Source organism: Crocodylus porosus, unplaced genomic scaffold, assembly GCF_001723895.1.
Source record: "Crocodylus porosus isolate Cpor-Errol unplaced genomic scaffold, CroPor_comp1, whole genome shotgun sequence".
Lineage (NCBI taxonomy): Eukaryota > Metazoa > Chordata > Crocodylia > Crocodylidae > Crocodylus > Crocodylus porosus.
In genome coordinates, this window is record NW_017728886.1 from 92106577 (window position 1) to 92133829 (window position 27253).

At 43.4% G+C, this 27253-nt stretch overlaps 1 protein-coding gene across 1 annotated transcript in view; it reads left to right on the forward strand.

Annotated features, from left to right (window-relative positions):
• Positions 1 to 27253, forward strand: part of HECW1 (HECT, C2 and WW domain containing E3 ubiquitin protein ligase 1) — a 298561-nt gene that overhangs the window by 195348 nt on the left and 75960 nt on the right. The window contains exons 10-15 of the mRNA XM_019539214.1: positions 181 to 282; positions 9328 to 9478; positions 15610 to 15740; positions 16940 to 17061; positions 19733 to 19918; positions 21869 to 22003. Of these exons, the coding sequence (XP_019394759.1) occupies positions 181 to 282; positions 9328 to 9478; positions 15610 to 15740; positions 16940 to 17061; positions 19733 to 19918; positions 21869 to 22003 (827 nt within the window). The remainder of the gene's footprint in view (positions 1 to 180; positions 283 to 9327; positions 9479 to 15609; positions 15741 to 16939; positions 17062 to 19732; positions 19919 to 21868; positions 22004 to 27253) is intronic.

Sequence of the window (27253 nt, forward strand, 5' to 3'; positions counted from 1 at the left end):
TTATTATTATGGTAGTGTCAGGAAATATGAATAACTCAAGCAGCTAATGCGCCAGCCTGCTGCCTACCCTCTTTTTTATTTAAAAAAAAGGTTTTAGTCTCTTGTTTTACAGTAGTGCATTTTAAACCACTTTGCTAAAACAATGAATGACTATGAATATCTTGAATATCTTGTCCTTAGGTGATTGTCCTTTACTCCATAATTCTCAGCCAGTCAGCCAGCTTCCTTCCCTGAGGCCTGATCACCATCATTATCCAACTATCGATGAGCCTCTTCCACCAAGTAAGCTTTAGTTTTTTTAATTTATTTTTTCAACCTTTCCTGTTAATCTAAACAGCGTACAGGTCAGTATGTCTTTCTTAACAACCTATCTTCCCTTGCAATCCTGCCCCCGCTGCATCCTAAACCCAGTTATTCAATCTGAGCTTTTATTACGTGGAATTGGTCCCTATTTTAGAGGTAGGGATGTTATGTCAGGCGAGTCATTTTATTGTACTGCATCTCTCTTTGCCCATCAACACAAACGGGTAATAATACTTCCTGGTCTCACAGGTACATTGTGAGACTGAACTAGTAAATATATGTAAAATATTTTGAGGTCCTCGGGTACAAGGCTCTCAGGCAAAGTATTCTTTAAAGTTTGCCTTTCAGTTGTTGTATGCCTGCCTAACGTCAGCTTCAAAGAGTGTTTGGGATGCTTTTTGTGTCCTATCTATAGGGACCTACTTTATTCACAGCCAGACAAAGGAATTTGCACAGGTCGCTCATGGCATGAAGAGCCAATTTCATGGGCATTTCCTGGCAGCCCTCCTCCTCACCCCAGATTGGCAGAGAGGCTCTGGGATGGGAATGAGGGAGGAGGAGGCAGCTGCCATCTTGGCTGCTGGTGGCTGCCCTTTGTGCAACCTTGCCCCTTGCCGTTGATTATCAGGGAGGTCGAGGGGATGGGAGGGGGGAAAAAGGGGGGGCCACCATCTCGGCTGCTGGCTGCCCTTTGCGCTGCCCCACCAGCCAGCAACTTCCCCTCCCAAACAGGCTGCAAGGCAGCAAGGAATACTGGCTCCCACTAGGGAGCCAGCATTTTAATTTTATTAGGTTTTTTGTAATTGGTTTTGTGGACAATTGCAGATTTTGTGGTTTCTGCAAAAGTTGCAAAATTGTAAATTAAGTATATCCCTACCTGTCAACCTTACTTGTAGTGGGGGAACAGCCTCAACAAAGTGAAAATTACCTTTTGAAAATCAATGGAAATAGCAATAGCAGATGAAAGTGATAATAGTGGAAGATAGGGAGAGGGTAGCTCACAATCTAGATTATTTAACACTAACTGCATTAGATAATGAATTGAGTTCCATATAGCAGGATTACGCTGGACATCACAATCTATACCTATAGATGGGTAAGGGCTGCCACTCAGAAGCAACATAATGAGCTAATGGACTAGTAGCTTTCTTCTTCCACTTGTTTTTTTTATGCTTCTATACTGATACACATCTGGACTTTACTGGGTAAAATGTCATCACTTCTTAGAGGAATGCTCAGCTTTTTGCATTAGCATTAATCGGCCAGCAGAGTGCACTGTCTGCCCTGCAACAATATCACCTCTCAAGTGTCATACATGATTTAATAGTGTGAACTTCTCAGCACTTTAAGAAGAAACTAGGCTTAAAAATAAGCCGTTTACTTTTTTCTAAACCTAAATACAAACAGTTATTTAGTCTACTATGTCCATAATAAATAATTCATCATTTACCAACCAAATTGTCAGTACTCCATAAATTGAGAATCATCTTGGATGCCGGCATTGGTTACAAAGTAGAAATGAGTGATTCTACTACTCCTCTCTACTACATGAAGGCTTATTAAGGTCACCCTGTGGTCTGCCCATGAATGATGAAATAGTAAGTTACCCGCGCAAGAGGCAAATATTTCTCTTCCTCCTAATCTTACTTCACTGCTTTGTGAATGGGAGAAGTCTTTCACTAGATGGGTTGTTGATACATAGAAACAAAGCTTACCCAAAATCTGTATACTGGTTAGAGACATTCAAGTTTTCTTCTATGGATGGTTCTATGGATACATTCCATCACTTCAACGTCTTCAAAAGACAAGTAATTTTAGTGTTGATCTTAATGCAGGCAGTTATGATAGGGTTTAATGTACACAAAACCCAGAGTACAATTACGGGATCTTACAGTCATATCTATTTATCTGTTTTTAGTTTAGTATAGGTATGTAACATTGTGATAAAAGCGGAGTGCATTCTACCTGAATATATCTATTTTATAAAATAAATCTCATAGAAAAGCTGCATGAGAAGTAAGCTATACATTTTAAATCATGCAGGGACACTAGCATCTGTCCACTGCTTTGACTGAAGATAAGTTACTATACAGGCACAATGTTGACCATTAGGGGTGTGCAAAACGGGCCATTTTCGATTTGGATTCAGCCCGAATCAGGGACAGTCATTCGATTCATTGATTCAGATCACCATCCCCAATTCAATTCAGCCTAACCCGAATCTGAAGATTCATGGCTGATTCAGAGAATCACCGATTTGACCATAGACACAGCTTTAAATTTTTCAACATACCTCAAGGTATCAGGCATGGCTCATGAATGCTATGATGCTGGGGCAAATGGAGCATCCCACAGGAACGCAGGGGAGCTCTCCCCCCAAGTGCTCAGCGGCAAATTCATCCACTTCTGAGTCCACCACTGAGTGTGGTGGGAGCCCCCTGGCTTGGTGATCAGCCATGTGGTGACCCCTGGTGCCCCCCCAGACTCAGGAGGCACAAGTTGCCGAGCTGGGGGGGGGCAGGGGGGCCCCCTGTGTGCTCCCCTATTCTCCCCAGCAGACTGAGAAGTGCTTCTGGTCCACTTCCAGATCTGCTGCTGAGCGCACTGGAGACCCCCCAGCCCCAGTGCTCCTGTGAGACACTCTATCCACCCCAGCATCACAGCTTTCACGAGCCACCTGGTACCTTGAGGTATGCAGAAAACACAGTTAAAGCTGTGCCTATGTCCAAATGTCGAATCTTTCTGAATCTCTCCAAATCGATTCAGAGGGTTCCTGTTCCATTCAGAGAGGGTCTCCTGATTCAATTCCAACTCAGAAATTTGGCCACCAAATCAGGCTGAATCTCTGCCAAATCGAATTAGTGACCAAAGCTTTGCACAGCCCTATTGACCGTGCCTTAACTCTGCCCTTGCCAAAGTCCATGCTTCTGTTACTTTACATGACAAATCTTAGTCCAAGGTAGAACTTTTCTGGAAAGTTTTTAAAAATGTATTTTCTAAGGCATGTACTTTTAACAGATGAAGGGGATTTCTCCTTTCAATGATTTTCTTAATGGTTCTGTTTCACCTTAGCCCTAAAGCTGTACGGCCTAAACATTTATTTTATTTTGACAGTCTTGGCTAGGAATTTTATTTTAGGATCATATAGATTTTAACAGAATTTTCCATATATGTAGTGAAGTTGTGTGATGGATGCCAGATTTGAAAGCACACACCAGGTTGATGGGTGCTTTGTAGCATTTATATGGTCCAGTGGCAGTGTTAATAGACACATCACAATGTATATACACATGTGTGTGGGTTTTTTTAAAGGGTGGAAATGATATACAACTCAGGTTAAGAAATATATTTGGTCTCAAGCTGTCCCAATCCAAAGGTTAATTTGAGACAGGGAAAGGAATAGGTGCAAGGAGTTTTTGTCTCTGGAGGATTGTGGATGTGCCAGGGACTCATCTGGCTTGTTATTAAGGCGAGCCAACATATGAGCTAACACAAGGACCATCTGGAATGCAGTATACTGTAGCATCTCTCTGTCATCTCCCAGGCTCCTACAGTGTGCCCCAAATCTGGAATGTATAAGGGAGGCTGGTATAGGTCCACTGTCTTACACTGCCTGGAGAACCTCACAGCTGAGGGTTTTTTTATGGATCCTTTTTGCCACCGGAGTTGCTGAAAGGGCTGTAATTCAGGGTCCTCTTGCTGTATTAGCTTATATGTCAATCTGTCCATTTATCTGTGCAACTCCCCATTTGTCTTGCTGCAAATCCTATACCATATGCAGTTTCAAACACTCATTCCTTGGAGTGTTGATAATACTATGTGGGAAGGAAATCAATATACCCAGAACCTACATATCCTGCAATGGCGCACACAGTGGTACATGCCATGGTTTGTAGATGGTCGAGTGTTTCCAGCTGACCCAGGAAAGACCAGCTGTTCTCAGTATCCCTCACATGTGACTTTCAGTAGTATAGAAGTGCCATGCAGCTAAGGAACACTCAAACACGATTGGTTGTTTCAGGAGCTGTCCCAAGAGGCAGAAAAGGATCTTGGAGTCATTATAGACTCCAAGATGAGCATGGGCCGCCAATGTGGGGATGCAGTCAGGAAGGCCAACCGCACCTTGGCACGCATCCACAGATGCATCACGAGCAGGTCCAAGGAGATGATCCTCCCCCTCTATGCAACATTGGTTATGCTGCAGTTGGAGTACTGCATCCAGTTCTGGGTGCTGCACTTCAGAAGGGATGTGGACAACATCGAGACAGTCCAAAGGAGGGCCACTCGCATGATCAGGGGGCAGTAGGGAAGGCCCTATGAGGAGAGGCTACGAGACCTTAACCTGTTCAGCCTCCACAAGAGACGGCTGAGAGGGGATCTGGTAGCCATCTATAAACTGTCCAAGGGAGACCAGCAGGCAATGGGAGAGTAACAAGGAATAATGGCCATAAGTTGATGGAGAGTAGATTCAAGCTAGATATCAGGAGGCGCTACCTCACAGTCAGGGCAGCTAGGATCTGGAACCAACTTCCAAGGGAAGTGGTCCTTGCTCCTACCCTGGGAGTCTTTAAAAGGAGGCTAGATAGACACCTTGCCGGGGTTGTTTCCTGCCCATGGCAGGGGGTCAGACTTGATGATCTGCTCAGGTCCTTTCCGACCCTACCAACTATGAAACTATGAGCTGTGACCACAAAGCACAAGTATCTATGCATTCTAGTATACAAGCACCCTCACAGTAGTGCCTTATATATATATATGTAAGCAAGTAATGCTGACAGCAGAACATCCAGCCCTGGGGCTGGCAAAGCCCAGCCACTTGCCCCAATTATGCTGTTCCTATCCCTAACCCAGACCAAACTATTTTTAGCCCCTCAGCCCCTACCCTGGGCCCGCTAACCCCCACCCAGACCTATTAATTTCTACATGGACATTTCAGCTCCCCCTGATTCTGTCAAGCTGCCTCCTTATCCCAAGTTACGTATATGCCTGGCTGAGCAGCTTGTCCCAGCCCCAGCCCCAATCCCTTCCTTGCTGCGGGGGCATTGATCTGCCCCCTGTCCATGCCCCTTCCCTCTCCCCTCTGCCCACCACAACAGACTTACCAGCTGGAGGCAGCTGTGTCCAGCATGGTTGAAGACTCCTGCCTGTTTAGTCTATGGCCAAATCTAGAAATCAGTGCCGAATCTCCAGATTAGAATCATCTGAATTGAATCGGGACCATGATTTGAATCACTGAATTGAATTGCTCTCTCTCCAAATCGGCCGAATCCGAATCTTAAGCAAATACTTGCTCCTTCGTACAGGCGTAGTGTTTGACTGTAATACTTTCTGCTTAGACATTGTGTTACCATGCATATGACCACAGGCACATTGTTGCATACACCCTTCAGGCAGTGTTGTGCATGGTTGGGTTCGCGGGGAGACACCTGACTTAGTCTATACTGTGTGATAGTGTTTTTCCTGAGGCATGAACATATGTGTGTTTGGGTAATTGTAGAGGAAAGCAGAAATACTTTTTGTGGGCCTGTATTTCTTAGTATTGTCCAACAGTCCCTGACCAGCACCTTTTGAGAGTGACTCTAAGCTGGCTTGAATGGAGGGCATGTCATTGCCTAGGATCCATTAAATATCCATTGAATTCTGATTTGGTTCAGCTTGTCACTTCCATGGTCCAGCTTGGGGTGCTGGTTGCTGGCTGACCTTTGCATTTTCTCTGTAATGTCTCATTATTTTGTATTTTGGACATTACCTTCACCAAACCTTGTTCTTGTGCTTGGAACATAAAAGGGCTGACAGGCAGACAAGGGTGGGGAAGTATACAGGAATTAAGTTGTGAGAGGCATAGAAACCATTGTCCCTAAGATTATGCAATAGTACAATGATTTTCAAATGGGAATATGCATACCTCTGGAAGTATTTTGCCATTTTGCCAAGGGGTACGTGCCTAAATTTTAATAATGATGGTTAAGCTTCTGAATGGTCAGTGTGCAGTGAGTAATAATCATGCAAACACATGTTGGATGCAGTGGGTATGAGCACCAGTATTTTGCAGGTAAAGGGTAAGTGGCCAAACAATTTGAAAACCACTGCAGTAGAAGACACAGTATGCATTTGTCTGTGTGTGCACATGTGCATGCATGCATGCAAAACCAATTTAAACAAAAACTATGCGTGTGCTTATAGCCCTTTCTATTATGGAAACTTTAGGGAGGAAAAGGACACAACCCCCCACCACCAAAGTCCGTCTTTTCAGGTACCTGAAACATGAACAGCCTGTAGAGCAGGGGTGGGCAAAATGCGGCCTGCCGAGCTATTCTGGCCTGTGGGGCCCCTAAAAAATTTACAAAATTAATATTTATGTGCCCCTGGCTGCCTATCATGTGGCCCTCAATGGCTTGCCAAACCTCAGTAAGCGGCCCTCCACCCGAAATAATTGCCCGCCCCTGCTGTAAAGGCTAGACAAGGAGCCAAGTGGATACACCAAGGCAACCAGCTGCAGGCCCAGGGACAGCCTACTCATGTCTGGGACTGGAACTGAGCTGAGGCAAGGACAGGGAAAGGAAGTTGGCTGCTGAGAGCTGGCTTCTAAATACAGGCTGGGAAAACACAGTGCTCTTGAAAGGTAGGAGAGAAGTTACACAAAGAACCCAGGTTCTTTCCAGCAGATCACTGAGATGCAGACAAAAAAATTGAGTCAACTGCCTTACCACTCGTGTGTGTGTGTGTGTGTGTGTGTGTGTGTGTGTGTGTGTGTAAAATATAAAAAATACAATATTACGTATATGTATAATGCATAGTTGATATGCCATCAGCAGGGATCTTGGTTTTCTCTGTTAAAAAATCCAAAATTATCCGATGAACACCCCCAAAATCTGTGTTTATCCACAATTTAAATGAAATACCACTATATATAGAAGTATTAGGTGAATACAATGTTTTATTGATATATTTACCATTTTAAAGCCATTTGGAAACATACCAATGCCTCAATCATTATAATAAAATAAATTCTAAATACCTGTATATTTTGGGATTTGATTTTTTTTTTAATCATGGAAAACCAGAGCTCCCTCTGCCCTCTTCACCCGCCAGGACGCAGGTTCAGCTGCATCTGTCCCCTCAGGTGTTTTGTAGTACTAAGCAGCCCTGACATGCTGGTACCCCTCACTGCCAAGCCAAAGCCCCCCCAGTCTTGCCAGTGCCCCTCACTCCCTACCTGCAGCTCCTACCTATCCCCCACTCTCTCCTTCCTAGCAGCAGCTCCCCCCTACACCAAAACACGGGTCCAACTGTGGCTGACCCCCACCCCCTGCTTTGTGGTGCTGTGCAGCCCTGATATAATGATTCCCTGCCCATGCCATTGCCCGTCACTCCCAAGCCACAGCGCAACCCCTCCCTCCCCCCCATGTTCTGCCATTTTCCCTGTGTATCCCACATCTTGCTGTTCCCTGGCCAAGGCAAGCCTGGCAGCAGCCAAGCCAGCAGGAAGGCAGAAGGGTGCAGTGTCCAGTTGATGGGGGCTAAAAGGTGGCTGGGGAAGACCCGCATGGTCCTGTGGGTGGCCCCTGCTGTGTCCCCATCCTGCTGCCCCTCCCTCTTTCCCCCACTCCTTCTCCCAACAAGGCCCGGGATGGGGACTGCGGTGGCAAGTCCCTGGGCCACCGCAGTCCCCACCCCGCAACCTCTGCCCCACTGCTCCTGGGCGCTCACTGCCCAAATGGTTCCAGATGGCAGCAGTGGGTGTAGCATATCCTGGCAGAGCAGGGTTGCCCCTGACAGCTGCAGCCTCATTGCAGTTCTGGCCAGCCCCTGTATACTGCTCCCTCCCCTCCCCCATCCTGCTTGCCCTGCCTGTCACCAGGTTTTCTTTCCCCCCATTTCCCTGCAGGGCCAGTAGCAGGCCCATAAACCCATTAAATAATTCCCAGGGGCTGCACAGGAACCTTTTCTGCAAGCAGCTCATTGCAGGCTGGAACTCTGTCAGCCTGTGGAGAGCTGTTTGCAAAGGGGGAAAATCCACATTTTTCACCTTTAAAGGGGAACATCTGCAGGAAACAGAAAACCTGTATCCCTGGTTATCAGTTAATACATTTTGTAACAAAATATGTAGGTAACATTAAATTTATACCATTTGACTCAAGAAATGCTAAGTGCTTTAAAGTAAAATTCAGCTCACTCACTCCTTAACTTCTTTTTTGCTCCTAGCACTTTTCCTAGCATTATCACTGCTTCTGATGCATTAAACACCAACTAATTTCACACAGACCAACAAGCAGCTATCAGGCGGAGAGAGCATTGGTTATGCTTACGGCCAACTCGTACATAGTGACAATTGGGAACATAGTGGTACCAGGCTCCATATGATGCTGTCAACTTCCACAGCTATCTAATTCTTAGCAGATTTTTTAAAAAGCATGTTCACAGATTTCTGCAAATATGTCAAACCAAGCTGTGACAAGTTTTAGGGCCTTAGACTGCACATTATATTATCCCTCTAAAAGCTGCTATATGTATACACAGGAACACATCACAGTTATCATGAAATATAACAAAAAAAGTGAAAATAGGAGTTGCTAAGGTAGATCAGATAATTGGTCCACCAACTCTAGCATCCTGCTTAATCAGTGGCTAGTTTCTCATAACTATCCCATCCACAGTTTGTCCAATCAGTGCTGTTTATGGGGGTTGTATAAGGGAATTCTTACTTTTGAAGCATGCGATTTGATTGCTCAGTTCAAGAAGCAAAAGTGTAAATATTATTAATGATCACAAAAGTATCTAAGCATCTTTAAAAATAAAACCACTGTTGTTTTACTCGTAATTGATGGCCAGCAGTAGTGAACTCCACAGGTTGATTATGGATTGTATGTGAAGAAATGTTTTATGTATATGAAGATAGTACATATACATATATTATGCACATGCACACACAATATATGTGTTCATGTGATTGTCACTGACAACAAGCTTTTCTGAAATTCTCAAACTGATGGTTTTATCTTTCCCTTTTTTTTCTAATACCAGACTGGGAAGCTCGAATAGATAGCCATGGAAGGGTATTCTATGTAGATCACGTTAATCGAACCACAACATGGCAACGTCCCACTGCAGCAGCCACTCCAGATGGAATACACAGATCTGGTTCAGTCCAGCAAATGGAGCAGCTGAATCGGCGGTGAGTAATTCTGGACCAAAACCCTGAAACAACAATATCAAAAAACCTCCTAGTCATGAGTGAATTTTTTTCTAATATTATTCCAAGCATCTGAGCATCCATGTATCCTTAAATCTCCCAAATTATGGACAAATGAACAAATTACTTTGAGTTAAAAGGGGCAGAGACTTACCACATATCAGCTGCTTTCTGATAATTGTATTGTTTGTCTGCTTCCACTTACCATAGGAGACAAATAAACATGGGAAACAATTATAGTGATGTGTGTTAAGTCCCTCCCTTTTTTCTTAATTTAGTAGAAATTGCTTGTTTGTCCCTGGTCTCAATATAAATAAGCTAAAATATATCCGAAGCTACAGTTTTTGATCACGTTAAGCAGGTCAGCACCTCTTGTTAGTGAATGACAATATTCTTGCCTAAAAAAGTGATAGGGTTAAGCATAAGGAAGTTGAGACAGTTTTCAGTGCTACTTTCAGGTTGGTTTAACATGTAAAATACTGTGTTGTTTAGATATTATTTCTTTCATATTAGCATAAGAATGTGTGGTATGTAACAACAGGACACTCTTTTTAGAAAAAACAAAGACTAAAGAGATTATAACTAAAAAGATATGATCTACAGCTGGTATAGTGACATGTGCCTATTAACATTGGTACGCTTTGAAGCACTGCTGGGTTTGAAGAAGCAATCCAAGTAGGTAGAAAGAAAGAGAACTTAATGTACAAAAACTAGGAGATAATTTTGGGCAGGTGACATGGCAGAAGAAAGTAAAAAGTTAGCTGGGAGAGATGTGATGGGCTGGCAATGGGGGGAATTTTAAGGTAACATTGAAAGACAGTGCAGAAGGATGGAGGGTTGAAGAGCTTGGTAAACACAGAGTGTAGAAGAATTTGAGGGATGTCTGTATTGTGTCAAATGATGGCAGGGGACAACATCCTACCTGCTTGTTCCTGCTCCACGCACAGCACATCCTGAAAGAAATGTCATGTAGTTGCCGTTAGAATAGCACTGAATATGCCCTATGATGAGCATATCCAAAACTGAGAGCCCAAGAGCGGCAATGAACAGCAAACAGCTACATAACATTTCAGTGTGCTTAGAGAGGTATTGTAGGCATGCCCTGAAAGTCTAACAAGGTTTGCCCAAACTATATCTGGTAGAATACCACCTCTGCTGCAGGTTGGGTGTTACTGGTGGTCTTGCACCTGGAAGTACCAGGTCCTAATTCCAGTCAGTAGTGTAACTAAGGTAGGTTAACTGGGGCAGCAGCCCCAGCACAATGTTAGTTGCAGGGGGAGGGGAGAAAGGAATGGAAGAATAACAGCTGGGCAGCTGTGGGCTGGCTATGCCACTAGAAGCCAGGAGCCAGCACCACGACATGCAGCACTGCTGCCTAGGGCACCAAGCTGCCCTGTTAAGCCTCTGGCTCTAGTGGTTCCCTGAGTTGTGCACCTCACAGGTTGGGGAGTATCAGCACATAGCAGCTGACAGGTTCTTATCCTGTATTAATTTAGACTTGTTTAAAGATGAGCATTGATGAGCATCCCAGTGAAAGACACTGCAAAATCTTTTAAGCAGCAAGATGAGCCTGTAGCACTTCCTTGAACTGAATCCCAAGGGAGGCAGGCAGATTCGAAAAGAGAGGAGATCTTGCCAACTGTTTATCTCTGAGCACAATATCTGTGTTTGACTGTTGCCCATACAGATTTCTTCATAATTGTCTTGGCCTGCTTGTAATTCAGATTCTGTTGACTAGAGAAGAGTGAAGGAAAGAAAGGGAGATAAGCACAAGTCTTCCCCAGTTATTTCTGAAAAAGTTTTCGTGACCTCTGTCCCTGCTTACTATAATAATAAGGTTTCTTATTTAAACAAGCAAGACTGATTTTTTTCCCCTCTAATTATAGAGTTTAAAATGCCATGAAAGACAGATTTACTGATCTCCAGAATGTGAACAGGAGAAAGAGAGAGACCTTCAAAGCTGCTTCTTTCTCTGACAGTAAAATAATTTGGGAGTTGGTATCTATATCCTTCGCAGGGAGAAGCAGGTCCCGGATGACAGCCATGGAGGAATTAGCTAGTTTCTTCAGGCCAACTTCCCCAAAATGCTTATTGTGCAAATATATCATAACCACAAACACATCCGTGAGGAGCTGTTCTCCTTTTCTTTCCAGACTTCTCATGCTGGGGACAGAAGCCGCATTTCACTAAAAATCATGTTCTGATTTCATAGTAGAAAAAACTTGTTGTAATCTGTTTTCATTATATGTTTCTTCAGACTGTATCAAGCTGTTAAACATTAACATATAAAAAGGCAGGTATTTCTAGAAGTTCTTTGCAATAAAACTTCTCTGCAGCCATTAAGAACTGCAGTGTATTAGAGCTTTTGGTCATGCTTCAGTTCAACTTAATTGACACCCAGGTAACCTGAGTTAAGTCACATGGTTGTAATTTCCATTATAGACAGCTACTAGTGTTGGTGCCTTAAGGCTGAGCTCTAGAGTGAACCACACAAGTGATTGTGAATGTCCACACTGCCATTTACAGTCTTGATAGTTAACTCAGGTTAATGTGTAATTTGTTAGGTTGTGTTAACGTGCAGTGAATGACCTCCTCAGTTCCGACTGGCTGTCCAACTGGGACCCCCCAGGCCACATGCAGTCCCTGAAATGTTAACCTGTAGCCCCCAGGCTCCCAGTCTGGGTGCTGCTCCCCCCCCAACAGTCTCCTACTGGTGCCATTGGAATCTCAGGGATCCCCCATCAGCCTCCGGTTTCTGCAGCCTGCCCCTGCCTCTGGGGATGGGGCAGCATGGTGCAACATGTGTGGCCATGAGAACCTGTGGACAAGGGGTTCAGAGGAACATGGAGCCCCCATGCAGCACTGGGGCATTGGTGCAACACAGAGTGTGGCAGCCAGTCACAGCATGACGTGGAGAGCCCTACACACTATAACATGCAGCCCAGGGAGCAAGCAACCTACTCAGCATGGAGCCCAGTGGGCATGGGCCCCAAGGGCCAAGAGGCAGGGGGCCTGCAACGTTCAACTACTCAGAAGTTGGACAACCCTGGTTCACCGTTTCCCACCCCTTCCCACCCCCCAGTGTGTTGACAATAGTGGTCCATATCCTTTGTTGCTATCTGAGCATGAATTAGGACTTGAATTGTTAATGATTTAAGACAATGCAATGTATTTTGTGGCTTTTGTATGTGGGTGTTATTTTTAGCAGCCAAACATCCAGACATATAGTGAGAAGTGGAGGGGATTTTCATTAGCAGCATTTTTCTCCTCGCTTGATTCCCAGTGGAGACTAAGCACATTATAAACTGAGTAATTGTCGAATCCCATGGTTTCTTAGCACAAAAAAGCCATCTGGTAATTCTCTAATCTCCGCAAAAGAGCTCTATTAACTAAAAATGCTGAATAGACCACCAGGTCTTTAGGGGGACTCCTCTTGCCATGCTGACATTTGTGTGGGTAGTTATGGATATTTCCTAAGCTTCCAACAAAAGGGATTCATACTGACCATTGCAATAAGCTTAACCAAGCCACATATTCCAGGATGGGAAGCAGTTCTAGTGTTAGCAACCTGGCATTTTATGGCCTAAAAAATTACCTTTCCCCTGAAACAGGTTTCAAGATCAGTTCTAAAGAAAATTCAATCAATCTTGATTGCTTGTTTGGAGGAAATATATATTTTTTCTTAACTGGTATTTGAAAACTTCTACTTAGGCTGAAATATGATTTTACACAATAATAACTTAAATAATGTTTTGCCATTATGTTTCAAACTGCATTACCTGAAATAGTTTTCAGTGACTGTATTTGAAAATCATCTTTAGGCAAGGCAATAGCATGCAAAGACCTTGGCTGACAGAATGAAAATCAACCTGAACTTTTGCCCCAAATTCAAACAACATAAAACTTGAAACCATTCTGTGGTTTGAAAAAGTAGAGTTGACTTTCTTTTCAAACAAATGAGTTCACTTTTCCACTTCCTGGTTTCATTTGGGCCAGGTAGTGGAAATGCCAAAATATCACAAGGAAGGCTTGGTATTTCCAGCCAAAACCGCAAAGTATTGGAAATATAACTGCAGGAAAGCCAGGAGTTGTGCATATTCCAGCCCAAGGGCCTAACTCTATGTTCTTTGTGTACTCAGAGCTTCTCATTGACTTTAATGGACTTTTGGGGTGTGAAAGGAATGCAGGATCAGGTCCCACAGTTTGGATGTGCTGCAAATAAACAGCTCTTCTTTAAACACAAAGAGTCTCCCTAGTGTGCTGTAGTACTCTTTGTCTTTCTTTCGTGTTAATGAAACATTAACAGCCATGGTTCATCCCATTTTGTGACATGGTAACACTCCATTCGATTCTGACTAAACCGTGTAACATTTGTGTAACCTGACTTGTCTTTACAAAAAAAAAAAATCAATTGTAATCAATGACAGTAAATAACAATAGGGTCCTTAAAACAGCATCTAACATGGTTTTTCCTTGACAAATCACTTGGTAAAGAGACAGAGATTTTCAAGGGTATTCCCATAACTTTTGCACTTTCAGTGTTTTCTTCAGTTATTCTGACATTTTCTGGTATTTGTATAAGACTTTTATAGCATCAGAACTCAAAAAGTAGCTGTTTGTTGGCATACAGCTAACACTACTGTGTAAAGTTTGCCAGCAGGGGATTTTCTACCATCTAATTAAACAGAAACTAAAGTTAACATATATGTATGTGAAGGTTTATATCTATAAACCTTCAAATATTTGAGCTACTTTTTCCTACTCTGCTTTTGCATGAGGGTGTTGTTAAACTCCTGCAGTACTAGAGTGGAAAGTTTACTCCATTAGCCTGCAGTCAAGTGAATAAAAAATTAAAAAGCTTGTCATTAAAGTAAAGGGGGAAAGTTAAGGTAAATTAATGTTTCTGTGAAATCTACTATAATAACATACTGGTAAGGTACATGTTCATCTAAACACAAAAAAATACCCCGTTTCCTTTTTCTTTTCTTAACCCATGCTAACTATGTTATTTATTGAGCCATTAAAAGCTACCTTAAAGGAATATGTTGAATACTGGGAGAAATTCAAACTATTGTGCAAGTCAAGCATAAATCCATTAAACTTTTAGCTGTTTTTCATAATGTAGAGGCACTATGCTCCCGGAGGTGCTGTCATTTGGATTGGATGTAAAACCAAGGTCTAAGCTACTTGACTTCAAAGATCCCTGGTACATAGAGATATTAAAGCCAGATCCCTGACCAAATTAGACTTTGAAATAGAGTGCCCATTAAAAAATTGGCAAGAGAAGAGATGGAGGGAATGCCCTGTGTGAGCCTAGAGGCAAACAGATGAAGGATAGAAGGCAGCAAGCAAGAAAGTAAAAGATCAATGGACCTTTGGGCCAGATCAGATACAGTCAGTGGACCCATGCCAGTTTCTACCTAGTGAGGATCTGACCCACTGTGGACACTGCTTTTGAAAATCAAAAATTACAACATCACAGTAGGGTGACCATTAGTTAAAGTTAATTAACAAAGAAGAGGACTGTAATGTTGTTAAAAAAATTTTTCTATCAAATATCTTTGAGATCTTACCATAGTCTTATACAGCATCAGAAATCTAGTTTCAGTCCTGCTTATAAACATAAAGATTAGACATGAGATTCTCTTTCCCCTCCAATATGCTGGTTTGACCACTGGCTCACCATTCCAGCATCTATGCAATGCTATAAGAAATACAATTAACAATAATTATTAGTAAAAAAAAATATTAATAGTAGTCCTTATGGACCCATCTGTCTGTAAAGTGTTGAATTTTACAACTCCCTTCTCCCAAAAGCACTGGAAGTTGAGGATGCAATATTTCACAGGATGATTGCCACTATTCTGACCTAATAATTAACATTATGTGTCCATGACTCCACAGATACAAGGCAGGAGGAGAGTCAGGCTCCTTGGTGCTTGACAGCTAATTCAGTTTTAGTTCTATTTGAGTTGTTCAAAAATGCTCTTTTTCTCAGATTGTTAAGAAGAACTTGGAAAGTCGTTTCTGTGAATAGCAAAATGCTCTGTGCGGTTCTTCCACTTTAACATTTATGGCTAACGCTTGTTGTTCCTTTTACTTAAAATACACAGGTACCAAAACATTCAGCGAACTATTGCGACAGAAAGGACAGAAGATGATGCTGTCACCAACAACAGGGTGGAAAGGCTCCCCACTGGAGGAGGAAGTGATTCTGAGGCAGAACCATCGCAGCCAAGCTCAGGTAGGAGAGAGCCAGCTTTTAGCAGGGTGATACGGTAGGTGGCATTCTGGGAAAGAGGCTGACTGGCCACAGGATTTTCTCTCCTTTAATGTCTCCTCGAAGAGGAACGATAACATTAAGTTAACATGTAATCGGTGCTTTAAAAAAACATAATTTGGTTAAATATCCAGGTTTGTACATTGTTATTCACTTGAATCTTTGCATCTCTTCCCCGAGAAAATCAGTGTATTAACCAATCACATTGGACACAATAGTCATCTATACCTCGCCTTCATTTATTATGCAAATTATCAGATTCAGTTTAGGTGAAGTGCTCCCATGGGGGTAATTATATCTGATCCCACCTGAAAGTTGTTATCCGAGGTAGAAACTGTATTACATTACTGCTTATATTACTTGTTATATATTGGATTTAGTAGCATAACTAGGGTGGGGCAAATGCCAACAGCCCATGGTTCCAGTGTCAAGGGGATGCCAGAATGGTGGCCCCTGGGGAGCCTATGCAGCAGCAGCAGGTGGGATGCAGAGAGCCATTGCTGTGGCAGCAGCAGCTGGGGGCTTTGAGATTCCCCCCACATTAAACTAGTGGTCAAGTAAGACTCTCTGGCACATGGCACTTCCCCTCCTTCTCCTCTCCCTCTAGCCCTCAGATTTGTTCAGATGACAAGTCAAAATGTGATTCCAGTTTAAAAGCAGCAGCAGTACAAATTCAGACTAGAGTTTAAAATGTTTCATGCTTGTTCTGTTCTAAAATTAACAGCACAAGAGATTTCACAATCAGAACTTAGCTGACAGTATGGAACCAGATCTTCAGTTGGAGTAAACTGGCACGATTGGCATGATTCCTTTGATTAATAGACATCAATGAATGTGGTCCAGAGGTCATTGCCAATAGGAATGCATACAGCTCTTACTTCTATAGCTGCATTGGCTCTGCAGAACTAATCATAAGAAAAACATTTATCACTAAATGAGCAAATAAGACTAAACCACAAAGAGAGCAGATGTGTTGGGTAGGACAGTGGTATTTTCATATAGTCACCTTGTAACAATAGATTCGCTTCATTCATAGATTCAAGCAATGAGCACAGGGAGGGGATGTAACAGGGTGTCAAAACAATGGTGCAGGAGGAGTTTGCATTATTTTTAAGTTATTTTCTGCTGTGTTTATACATCACTTGCTTTGCTTTTGTTTTCAGAAATTAGGCGAGAAGGATCCCTTTCTCCAGTGAATTCTCAAAAAATCACCTTGCTCCTGCAGTCTCCAGCTGTGAAGTTCATCACCAACCCTGAATTTTTCACTGTGTTGCATGCAAACTATGTAAGGATCTATAATTCGCTGTCACACTCCTCTTTTCAGAATCACATGAGTACTTTCAGAAGCTTACACAGTGACTGCTTAATAAATTACCTGCCTCAGGACTCAATTATTTTTCACATGGGGTAGTCTAGATTGTGTATAGCATGGCCACACTACCCCACTGGCAACCTGTGGCTGCCTGTCATACAATGCAAGCTTTCTGCCACTGCTGATTTCCACTGAGAAGGGGCAGCACTCTCCCTTTATATATTTGACCAGGTCTGCTATCTGGTTTTGGAGAAGGTGGAGTTATGGAGTTATAATGAAATCTTTATCTGACCTCTTTTGAAACATCTGGCTTAAGAATGCAGGAAGCCCTGTTGTGCTGTGCAGGGACAGAAGGAAGTCTTCTTGTACCCTGTGCTGTTTGTGCACACAAAGAACAGCTGGCCTTGCAGTGAGGAAATACAGACTAGAAATGAAGCAAGTCTTTCAGGCAAGATAAGAACTGAACTAAACCTTCAGGAAACCCAAACTACAGACTTCTTTAAAGTTTGGAAAAGTTTAGGTAACTTTTTTCCCTTTACTGGAATAGAGTGTACTTCCAACCTGCAATTAGTCTGAAAATGAACACACAGGGGAGAAGTGTTAATTTCAGTCCAACTAGGTGCAGGAAGTCTAAGAAATCTCACAAGAAGATCCTGTTTTCCTGAGATTTCAATCCCAGTCCTCTACAATCTTGTTTGGATGGTATTTAGGTAAACATCTAGACATCATTCCTGAACTTCTTGGAGATCATTACTTCCTAGTAATGATGGGTTTTCTCTCCAAAGATGAAGGAAAGTAAAGACCTTCATGAGCTGTCTTGACACAAGTTGTAGTTGGTGCCAGGGATATCTCAGAGAAGGTTGAGTTCCAGCTTCCTATGTCACTAATATAACCAAGACCATGGAATGTCTTTATTTTGAGCTAACTCTGCTATGAGTGCCAGAATAGTCTGTCCAAACATCTGTCAAAGCAGTCGTACAAATTCCACTTGTGTAAAAATAACATAGCACATAACTTTAGGTTTAACACAGATATAATATTTTAACCGCAGTCTCCAATTAAAATTTAGAAGCATTAATTATAGCAGTGAAATTTGAGTTGGAAAATATTATCCAGCAGTTAGAACTAAATGGAAAAGCTCTCATTTAATGGACATTTTATTTCCCCGAAGGGATAAAGCTATGAAATTCCTCATTTCTCTGGTACTGCTAAGTGATACTGAAATGGCCTTTTATAGTTGGTCATAGTATAGCTTTGACTGTAGGACCTTAATGATTTGTGGTCATAAAACTTTCTTGAATAGTAACATCTTCAGGGTGGGGATCACATCTGCCCCTGTGTTTTCACAGGTTGTAGTTCATTGGGTTCCAATCTTGATAGGAATGCCTGAACATTTCCATATCAAAATGGTTTACTGCAATGTTGTCCTTAAAACAGCTTAAACATACAGATATCATAGTTTCATAGTTTCATGAAGTTTAAAATTATTAGCTCAGGTCACCCTTGTTTACATATGCATACATTTGGAGTAAGTTCATTGACTTCATTGTAGATTCTTTGGCAAGTTAATATGGCCCCCAAATAAGGTGGCATTGGCACAAAGTTTCATGACCAGTACAGACTGAAGCTGTACTGATTCTTTGAATGATTTGGTAACTTCCTTTGGAGTCCCCACGAGCAGTAACATCCCTCTCACAAAATCCCCAAAAGAAGTCAGGGTTTTCTGTCTTTGCCTGTCTTGCCTGGACAAACTTGCTGTCTCTACTGAAAGGTTCCAGAGTGCGACAATGAATTGTATTGCTCATATCATTTACATGACCCTGTGCCAGCTTTGGGCCCTGTTTCTCCCAACAGATCAGCACAAACCAACCCTGCTGTTGGACCAGACCATACTTCTGTTGGATCCTTATTAGTGTCCAATGTGAGATATACAACACTATACTGATCTTGTTTATTTGAACAGTGGTATAAATGCATCTGTATATCAGGCATTGCGGTACTGATACAAAAATAAGCCCCAGAATATTATACATACACTGGAAAAAATGCCAAATTTTAAATTGGCTGTGTCAAATTTAAATTCCAATTTGGCTATGTCCAATTTAAATTTAAATTCCAAATTTTAAATTGGCTAGGTCTAAGTATTCACTAAGAGTTGAGTTCAAAGTACATTAAAACTAGTGGAAAGTTTGTATTGGCTTCAGTGAGAATTGTTTTGGTCCTTGTGGTCAGCGTTCCCGCTAGGCTGCATGCGTGTGCAGCCATACACAATAAAAAATCATGCCGCACAATAACTTTTTAATGCTGCGCACACAGTGGCATACTGACGGGGCAGGGGAGAGAGGGCAGTAGGGGCTCCTGGGGTGCTGGGCTGGGGGGGATACCGAGTGCCACAGTAAGGGGGTGCCGATGCTCCCCCCGCTGCCGCCACCGGCTTCATGTCCGGCCACTTACCACCCACCCCAACCCGGCCACAGGCTGCTGCAGGAGGGCTGAGGAGCGGGCACACTGAGATACCTGCGCACTCCCAGCCAGGATTGCCCGCTGCCTTAGAGGAAACATTGGTCATATGTCATACCAAGTAGCCAAAACTGTTGTTGTGGCTTTAGTACTGATTTCCATCCCCTGTGTTTCTCATACCTAGAGTGCCTATCGTGTCTTCACCAATAGCACCTGCTTGAAGCACATGATTCTGAAGATCCGTAGAGATGCACGGAATTTTGAGCGCTATCAGCACAACAGGGACCTGGTAAATTTTATCAGCATGTTTGCTGATACCCGACTAGAGCTTCCACGGGGTTGGGAGATCAAAACCGACCAGCAGGGTAAGGTAAGGACACAAACAAAATTAATGTCTGGGTAAATTCCCATCACCTGTATTACACTGCAAGCCAAACCCAATAATCATTAAGGATTCTTTCTGGATTTAAAATGTATGATTATCTGTTGTGACTATCATAAGCATGGAGCATGTCTTTCAGAGGATACTCATCCCCTCCAACTTTCTGCGGGAATTGCATAGGAGTCTGGCTTTGGTTCCTTCTCTACACTTTATCTCTAGATAATGTTATCCACAAACATGAAATCAGCTACGATCTCTGAAGGTGTCTCCACAGATTTACTTCTCTATTCCTGACCTAATTCCTTTCATCCAAACTAAAAACCTAGCTTTTCTTCATGACATCTGCTCATGGATGACAAACTGTCAGACCAAGTTCAGTATGGGTCAAACATAGCTCTTACTCTTTTCTCTCATTTGTTTTTGCTATCTCCTTGATCACTGGATACTACTACCATCTTGCCTGTCACTTAGGCCAGTATCCTTAAACTCAGACCTCTCTCTAGGTCTGCACATCCAGATAGTGTCTCAGTCTTCCAGATTCTGTCTGCAAACTGTCTGTAAGATGCAGCCTTCTCTGTTATACACAGCTGAATTCCTGTCATCCAAGCTGTCAACATCTTGCACCTCAGTTACTGCAACTTCCTGTTCTCTGGCCTTTAAAAATGCTATCTTGCTCCCCTCATATCAAAGCCTATCATATTATTTTCCTAGCTTCTTGTTTTGAACATCAGCGCTCTCTTTGCACACCTCTGCTGGCTCTCCTTTTTCTATCACATTTAGCATTAGCAAAGTATCAGCACATTTAGGGCTCTTCGCAGTCTAATCCCATCTACCTTTCATCTCTCAATAAGTATTAAAGTGTGATTTCTGCCTCCAATTTGATCTTGATGTCAGCCTTCATCATATACTTGTTAATTTTTTAACCAACACCATCATGCTTTCTTCTATGCAGTCACTCCCATGTACAATGAGCTCCCCATAAACATCCATAAAGCCACCATATTATTTAATTTCAAAACTCTCCTTAAAACTTCCATTTGCTGTAGTAGCTACAGAGAACTTGGCAACAAATAGGCTGCTTGTGTAGTGCTATTAGTTCTTTTGTGCTGACAAGTTTTCCTTCATTATTCCAATATTCTTGTCCATCTGTCTGTAGCTATCTATCATCTCTTGTGTTACACTTGGATTGCAGTATATCTGGGGCAAGGTTAGGGACCATCTTTTTGTTCTGTTGTTGTATAATGTGTCGTGCAGTCAGACCTTCACCCATCACTACAGCTTCTAAACCCCAACAGCAACACTTAAAAAAAACAGTAAGCTCCCTAGTCATTCATTGACCTCACTGAGGGCTGAGGTTTCCAGTGTGTTGATAGCTCGGATTGTACATTTCATCTAAAAATGAAACGCATGCACCCAAAGGGACCTGTGAGATGTTAAATTAAGGTGATGCTCATCTGAAACAGTGCAAAGAAAGTTGGCATGTAGCAAGGTAAAAAATAATGCTATTGCGTGAATACCATGTAAAGTTTCATTAATAAACAACTGATTAAACTGTAAAGTGTGAAATGTCATGACTGTCAGATTTGACCAAGTCAGTCTGCATCCACAAGACTGTTGATTGACTCGTGGGGCCACCAAGCATGATGAGCATTGTTCTCTTCTGATTTGTATCCTACTTCCATGACAGCTACTTCTTGGCCAGTATACAGGGAATTGAACCAAGACCCATCAGTGCTGAAGATACAAGCTCTTACAGTCTCAGCTAGAAAGTCAAGACACTGTGGTTGTGGCCTATGACAACTTATGGCTTCTGTGGGTTGAGCACAGAGAAGGGTTTTGTAACACATACTCCCTGGTGGCATGAAGTTCCTGATCCCATGACTCTTGCATCATGCCTTGCCTTTTGCTTTTAAATATCCATTATTCTTCTTTTTACAGTCCTTCTTCGTTGACCACAACAGCCGTGCCACCACGTTCATCGATCCCAGGATCCCACTTCAAAATGGCCGTCTCCCTAATCATCTCACTCACAGACAGCATCTCCAGCGACTCCGCAGCTACAGTGCTGGAGAGGTAACAATAGTATTAATAGTTATGGTATATCTATTCGGGCTCATAACAGCTTATTTTTACCTTATGACAAGCAGATCAGAAGCATTTATAATTTTTCCTTGGAAATTGCATTTGAGCTTGTTTGCACCCAATTTTAAGCTTAGATTTCAAAACTGAAAAACAGGTTTCGATATGCCTCAAAATACTGTTCTCTCCCAACTCTTAATTGTAGGGCATGTCTGCCCCTGCTCTGTGTCTTGCCCACTGTGAAGCACCTCCAGTCCAAATCCTGAAAATGAAGCAGGATAGCCATTTTAGAGATTACAAAGTATGTGCTAAAATGAGCACCGGAGACAAAGTTGAGTAGGATTCCAGGTAACACTCCTGGCCACAGTACATAAGTAGGGGTAGACATACTTTTGGTCTCCCTGAACCCTGAGTTCTCCCTTTGTTTTCACACATCTTCTTACAGTCTCCCCTGTATCTGCCACTTATTTGATACTTAGTCTACTGAACTACTGATTCATACATTTATCACTTTACGCCTTGATAGCTGAAACTTGTTACCTCTTGTGTCCCAAGGTTGTATCTGCAAATTCAGATCTGTTCAGAAGCTGTAATATTCTTGTCTGTAGGAAACCCATACACTACATCTAGCTCTACTCCCCCTCAGTCTGAAACCATTCCCCATCCCCACAACTCTTTCTCTGTAACCACTTCAGAATTCATGATGGAATCAAAAGCCCTTGATGGATGTGTTACTTTAGTGATCACATCTCTCCTTAGCCCCACAGCTTTTCTCTGTGCTGCCACTTCTGGCTGCTTGTCATTCCCCTACTTCCTTTTCTTGGAGAGTGACCCTGTGTTACTCCTGCACCAGCTAGCGTATGTGTCTCTTAGTTCACTTCTCTCTGGTTCTTTTCAACCAGATCATCCACTGCTGTAAGTTGGCATCCTACATCAAAGCTGTGCATGGGTAAGTCTGTGGAGGATCTGGGCCACTCATGACAACTTCTCTTCATGCCCAGTCTATGGTCCCCTTGCATGGGCAGACCCTAGACTGTGGTGACAAGGGTGTGGCAACACCCCCTTTGGGGGTCAGGTACATGTGCAGTGAAGGGAGCTCATTGTGCATGTGCCACACACATGAAAGGGATATGTCCAGTCCCTCACAATGACCCTGACTGCCACAGAGCTGCCAGTAGCTGCTGCTGGAGCTCCACTTGGACTGTGAGCTTTGAGGTCACTGGCTCAGGCTCTGCCCCGAGTCCCTGCTTTCAAGCAGCACCGAAGCCTGCTGCTCTTCCCCTTCCACCTCCCCTGAATTCAGCAGGGAAAGGAGCAGCAGCATGGTGCCTCCAGAGCTGAGTAAAAGCAGGGGCTGTGCATTGCTGGCCTCTCTCTCATTTTTTTCCCCTGCAACTGAAGGGATGGGAAAGAACAAAGAGCAGCAGGGTCCAGAGCTGCTTGAAAGCAGGAGCTCTGGGCAGAGTTTGTGCTGACCAGCGGTGAGCACCTAGAGCTCAAAGCACATGTAGAGCTCCCAGCAGGAGCTGCATTGAAGTGCTGTTGGGCTCTGAGAGCTCAGCAGGCATGTAGGGCACAGCTAAAATGGGATGCACCTCACCACTGCATCACCACTGGATCTGCCACCATCGCCTTGGGCTCAAAGCCCTTCTGATTCTAACATTTTCATTGCTGTAACTCCAAGGTGTCCTGTGGCACATGCATAAACAACAGCCTTCAAAATAAAGCAAACTTAACAGAGCAAAAGAAAGATTTGGGGCAACGTGAGGTACAATAAGAGGTGCTATGCAAGAGACTTGCATAACACTGCCCAAGGATAGACATCACTGGGACTAGCAATACAGTCCTATAGGACACGAGCCTGCAGCAAATGTAAAAATTCATCTTGTTTCTGAAGGGTTTTAATAGATTGTTTCATGGACTTTTATCTTTCAAAAGAACTGCAGTTACGGTGTATTTCTGTCTCTCTAAAATGTTTATCTAAAGACCTGCCAGGAGCAAGCTGTGCTGTTTTATATGCATTTGATCCTCCCTAAAACTAAACAGGCAAATTGATCTGATAATGAAAATAGATTTTATAGAAAGATCAGGGTTTGAGATTTTGGCCTGGCTTTGATCAAAATAATTCATTACTATTATAGCTGACAAGTTAGCAGCCTGATCTTTTTGCTGCTCACTGTGATGCTATTATCTGATGAGATATATTCCCTACTATGTTGTAATAATGAGGTGCATTTCCATGCTGCTAGATTACATGAGATAGGCATCATGACACTGAAATCATTTAAAATAATCTTTCCTCTGTTTCACAGAGATAACTTTTCACACAGCACATAGTGGAGAACAGGGAGCATAAATCCCACTCCAGCATCCTAGACTGTATTGGGTTAGAAAACAAAAGCATCAGTTTCCCTTAAGCTTACACTGAAGGATCCTTTTTTTCAGATACTCCTTATGGCATAGGCTTTGTAGGGTTTGCTGGGTCAGTATAGGGGTAGATCACAGCCAAAGGAACTGCTGTTGGATTCATCATCATGTTACAAAAAGACATCAGGAAAAGTTCCCATAGTGGTATATGGACTGTACCTGTAAGGGGCCAGCAGTGGTACAGTTCAGTCTTTCCCACAGATGCCCTGTGGGTACGGTTTGGTTGGTGGTGCTGTTCTCCCCACAAGCTGTGAGTGTGTATGTTGTTGAATCCTGTTCCTAATAAAGATAAAGCTGTCTACCACCCCGCCAGTCTGTGCTGAATGCTGATGTGAGGACAGAACCCCAGGGGCATGGAGGTCTGAGTAAGTACCCCATCCCAGGAACCCAGTGGCTAAGGGCAAACACTATACCCATGAGAGTTATGTTACTGTAGCTATCTATAGAGAACTCATGTTGAACACCCCTTGGAGGAGATATTTTGTTCCAGGAGATAGATTTGGAGGCTCCTTGAGACAGCAGTGCTTCAAGGACAGGGGTGTGGGAGTGCTATGTATTTTTGTGTCATGAATAAACATAGCAAAATATTATTGGCAAATATTCAAGAAACTCATTAATGAGTTTACTTCACTCATGCCTCACTCCAGTTAGGAGTCACCATCCATGATCTGTGGTCTTGCTGGCATGGCCAGCAATAGGAAAGCTGCACACAGTAATGCTGTGCAAGCACAAAGGCTAGAATTGCTTGCATGTCATTCAGTCAGTATGCGTTCAACTCTACATAACTTAACCAGCCAGTTCTGACAGACATACTCATACCAAGTGGAAAATACTAACAGAGAGCAGCTAACAACAAGTCCTTAATGTTACAGCTAACAACAAGTCCTTAATGTTACTTAGAAGAACAAAATTAAGATTAGCAAGGAATGAATTTGGAGAAATGGTTAATTATTCAGAGGGTCTGAGGTCTAGTGAAAGGACTGTTGTGAACTTTTGTTGACTTTGGAGCAGGCCCTAAGGCCTGATCCGGCCTGCAGAGGTGCTTTATCCGGTCCTTAGTGGGTCCCACGGTCCCACCTGGCCCAGGCACCACCCACCCGTGGCACATCCTGCTGCCCCCTGAGCATGCAGCAGGGCTGAGGCGGCTCTGCAGCCGGACTGCGTTTCTAGGCAGATCAGGCAGCAGCAGCTTCTTCCATCCACCACCACGGAGTCAAGGTTGTGGTGTGGGTCCCCACTGATCCGCTTCCACCAGGGTGAGTCCAGAGCAGGCACAGGGCAGGCTGGGGCTGCATACTGTGGGCAATAGTGGGGAGGTGCCACAGGGCATGTGGGCTCCGGGCTGTTGTGGGGCAGGGGTGACTGCTGACCAGCTCAGGTAGGCATGTGCTACCTGGGGGGGCTCTTATGCATACTCCACCATACTCACAAACCCTCCCCACAACCACATCCCCGCCCACACACAATCACAAACCACAAACCCCTCCCTATATGCACCCCACCACACACACCCCTGTATACCTCTTGGGGGAGCCCCACTGACTGCTACATGCACACACCCCCCGCACACCCCCAGCCATCCTTCCCCTCCACACACCCCACAAACCCCATACCCACCCACAAATCCCCACAAACTTCCCCCCACATACCCACACCCCCCATAAACCCCATACCCCTCACACCTACCAACACCCCCACAATATATAAAAATAAGACTTAATTTTGAGCTATTATGCAGTCACCTCTGTATACACAACACAAACGCACACAAATCAGGACAAAAATATTTTTTTAAATAAAATTAAAATATGTTATTGTGGATGTTTGATTTTTAGTATATAATCTGGTTTTTTTCCAGTTCCAAGATGGGAAATCTCCTTCCCAAATGGAGTACTAATGGGGTGAGGGGAGGGACTTCCGGTGGCAAAGGTCAGGAGTTAGGGGGCAGGACTTCCGGTCCCGAGACGGTGACCGGGGGGCAGGGCACCTGTAAAGGGGTGGGGCTACCCTCGCAGCCCTCAACAGCTCACCAAAACTCATTAAGCGGCCCTCCAGCTGAAATAATTGTCTGCCCCTGCCCTAAGAGCTCACCAGTTACAAAGGAAAATTCTGTGGCAGAACAGCACACTTACCAAGAGCAAGAGATTTCATACCATGACAACTCTTATGAAAATAAACAGATTTGTTTTTGTCCTATAAATAATACCCATGGGGAAATCCCAGAAACTTAGTGCAATAACTCAGAACTTTAATAACTAAGCTTTCCCCTGGGCATTTGCCAGCTGCCTGGTATTCAGCTGGGCTTTCTGCTTTTGGCTATAGGGAGAGGCCGCCAAATAACAGGAGAGGAGCAAATTGGAATGGTTGACATCCTGTCACCATCAGTTACATAAATCAACAGATCCTCTTCCTCTCCTTCAGGGAGAGCAGCTTTGCTCTTTGCACAGTGAATAAAGAAAAGGAATGTAATTAATATCAACAGTATTTAATGAAAAAGCCTCAGACCAGCCTGATTTCATTCTTTGCATGTCATAGAATCATAGAAGTAGGGTCGGAAGGGACCTTGTAGATCTTCAAGTCCGACCCTCTGCCTGGGCAGGAGAAAAACTGGGCTCAAATGACTCCAGCCAGGTAGGCATCAAGCCTCTTCTTAAAGAGCCCCAGGGTAGGAGACAGCACCACTTCCCTTGGAAGTTGGTTCCAGATCCTATCTGCCCTAACTATGACGTAGTTCTTATGGATGTCTAATCTAAACCTATGCTCCAACAACTTGTGGCCGTTATTCCTTGTTATGCCAGGGGGTGCTAGGGGAAACAA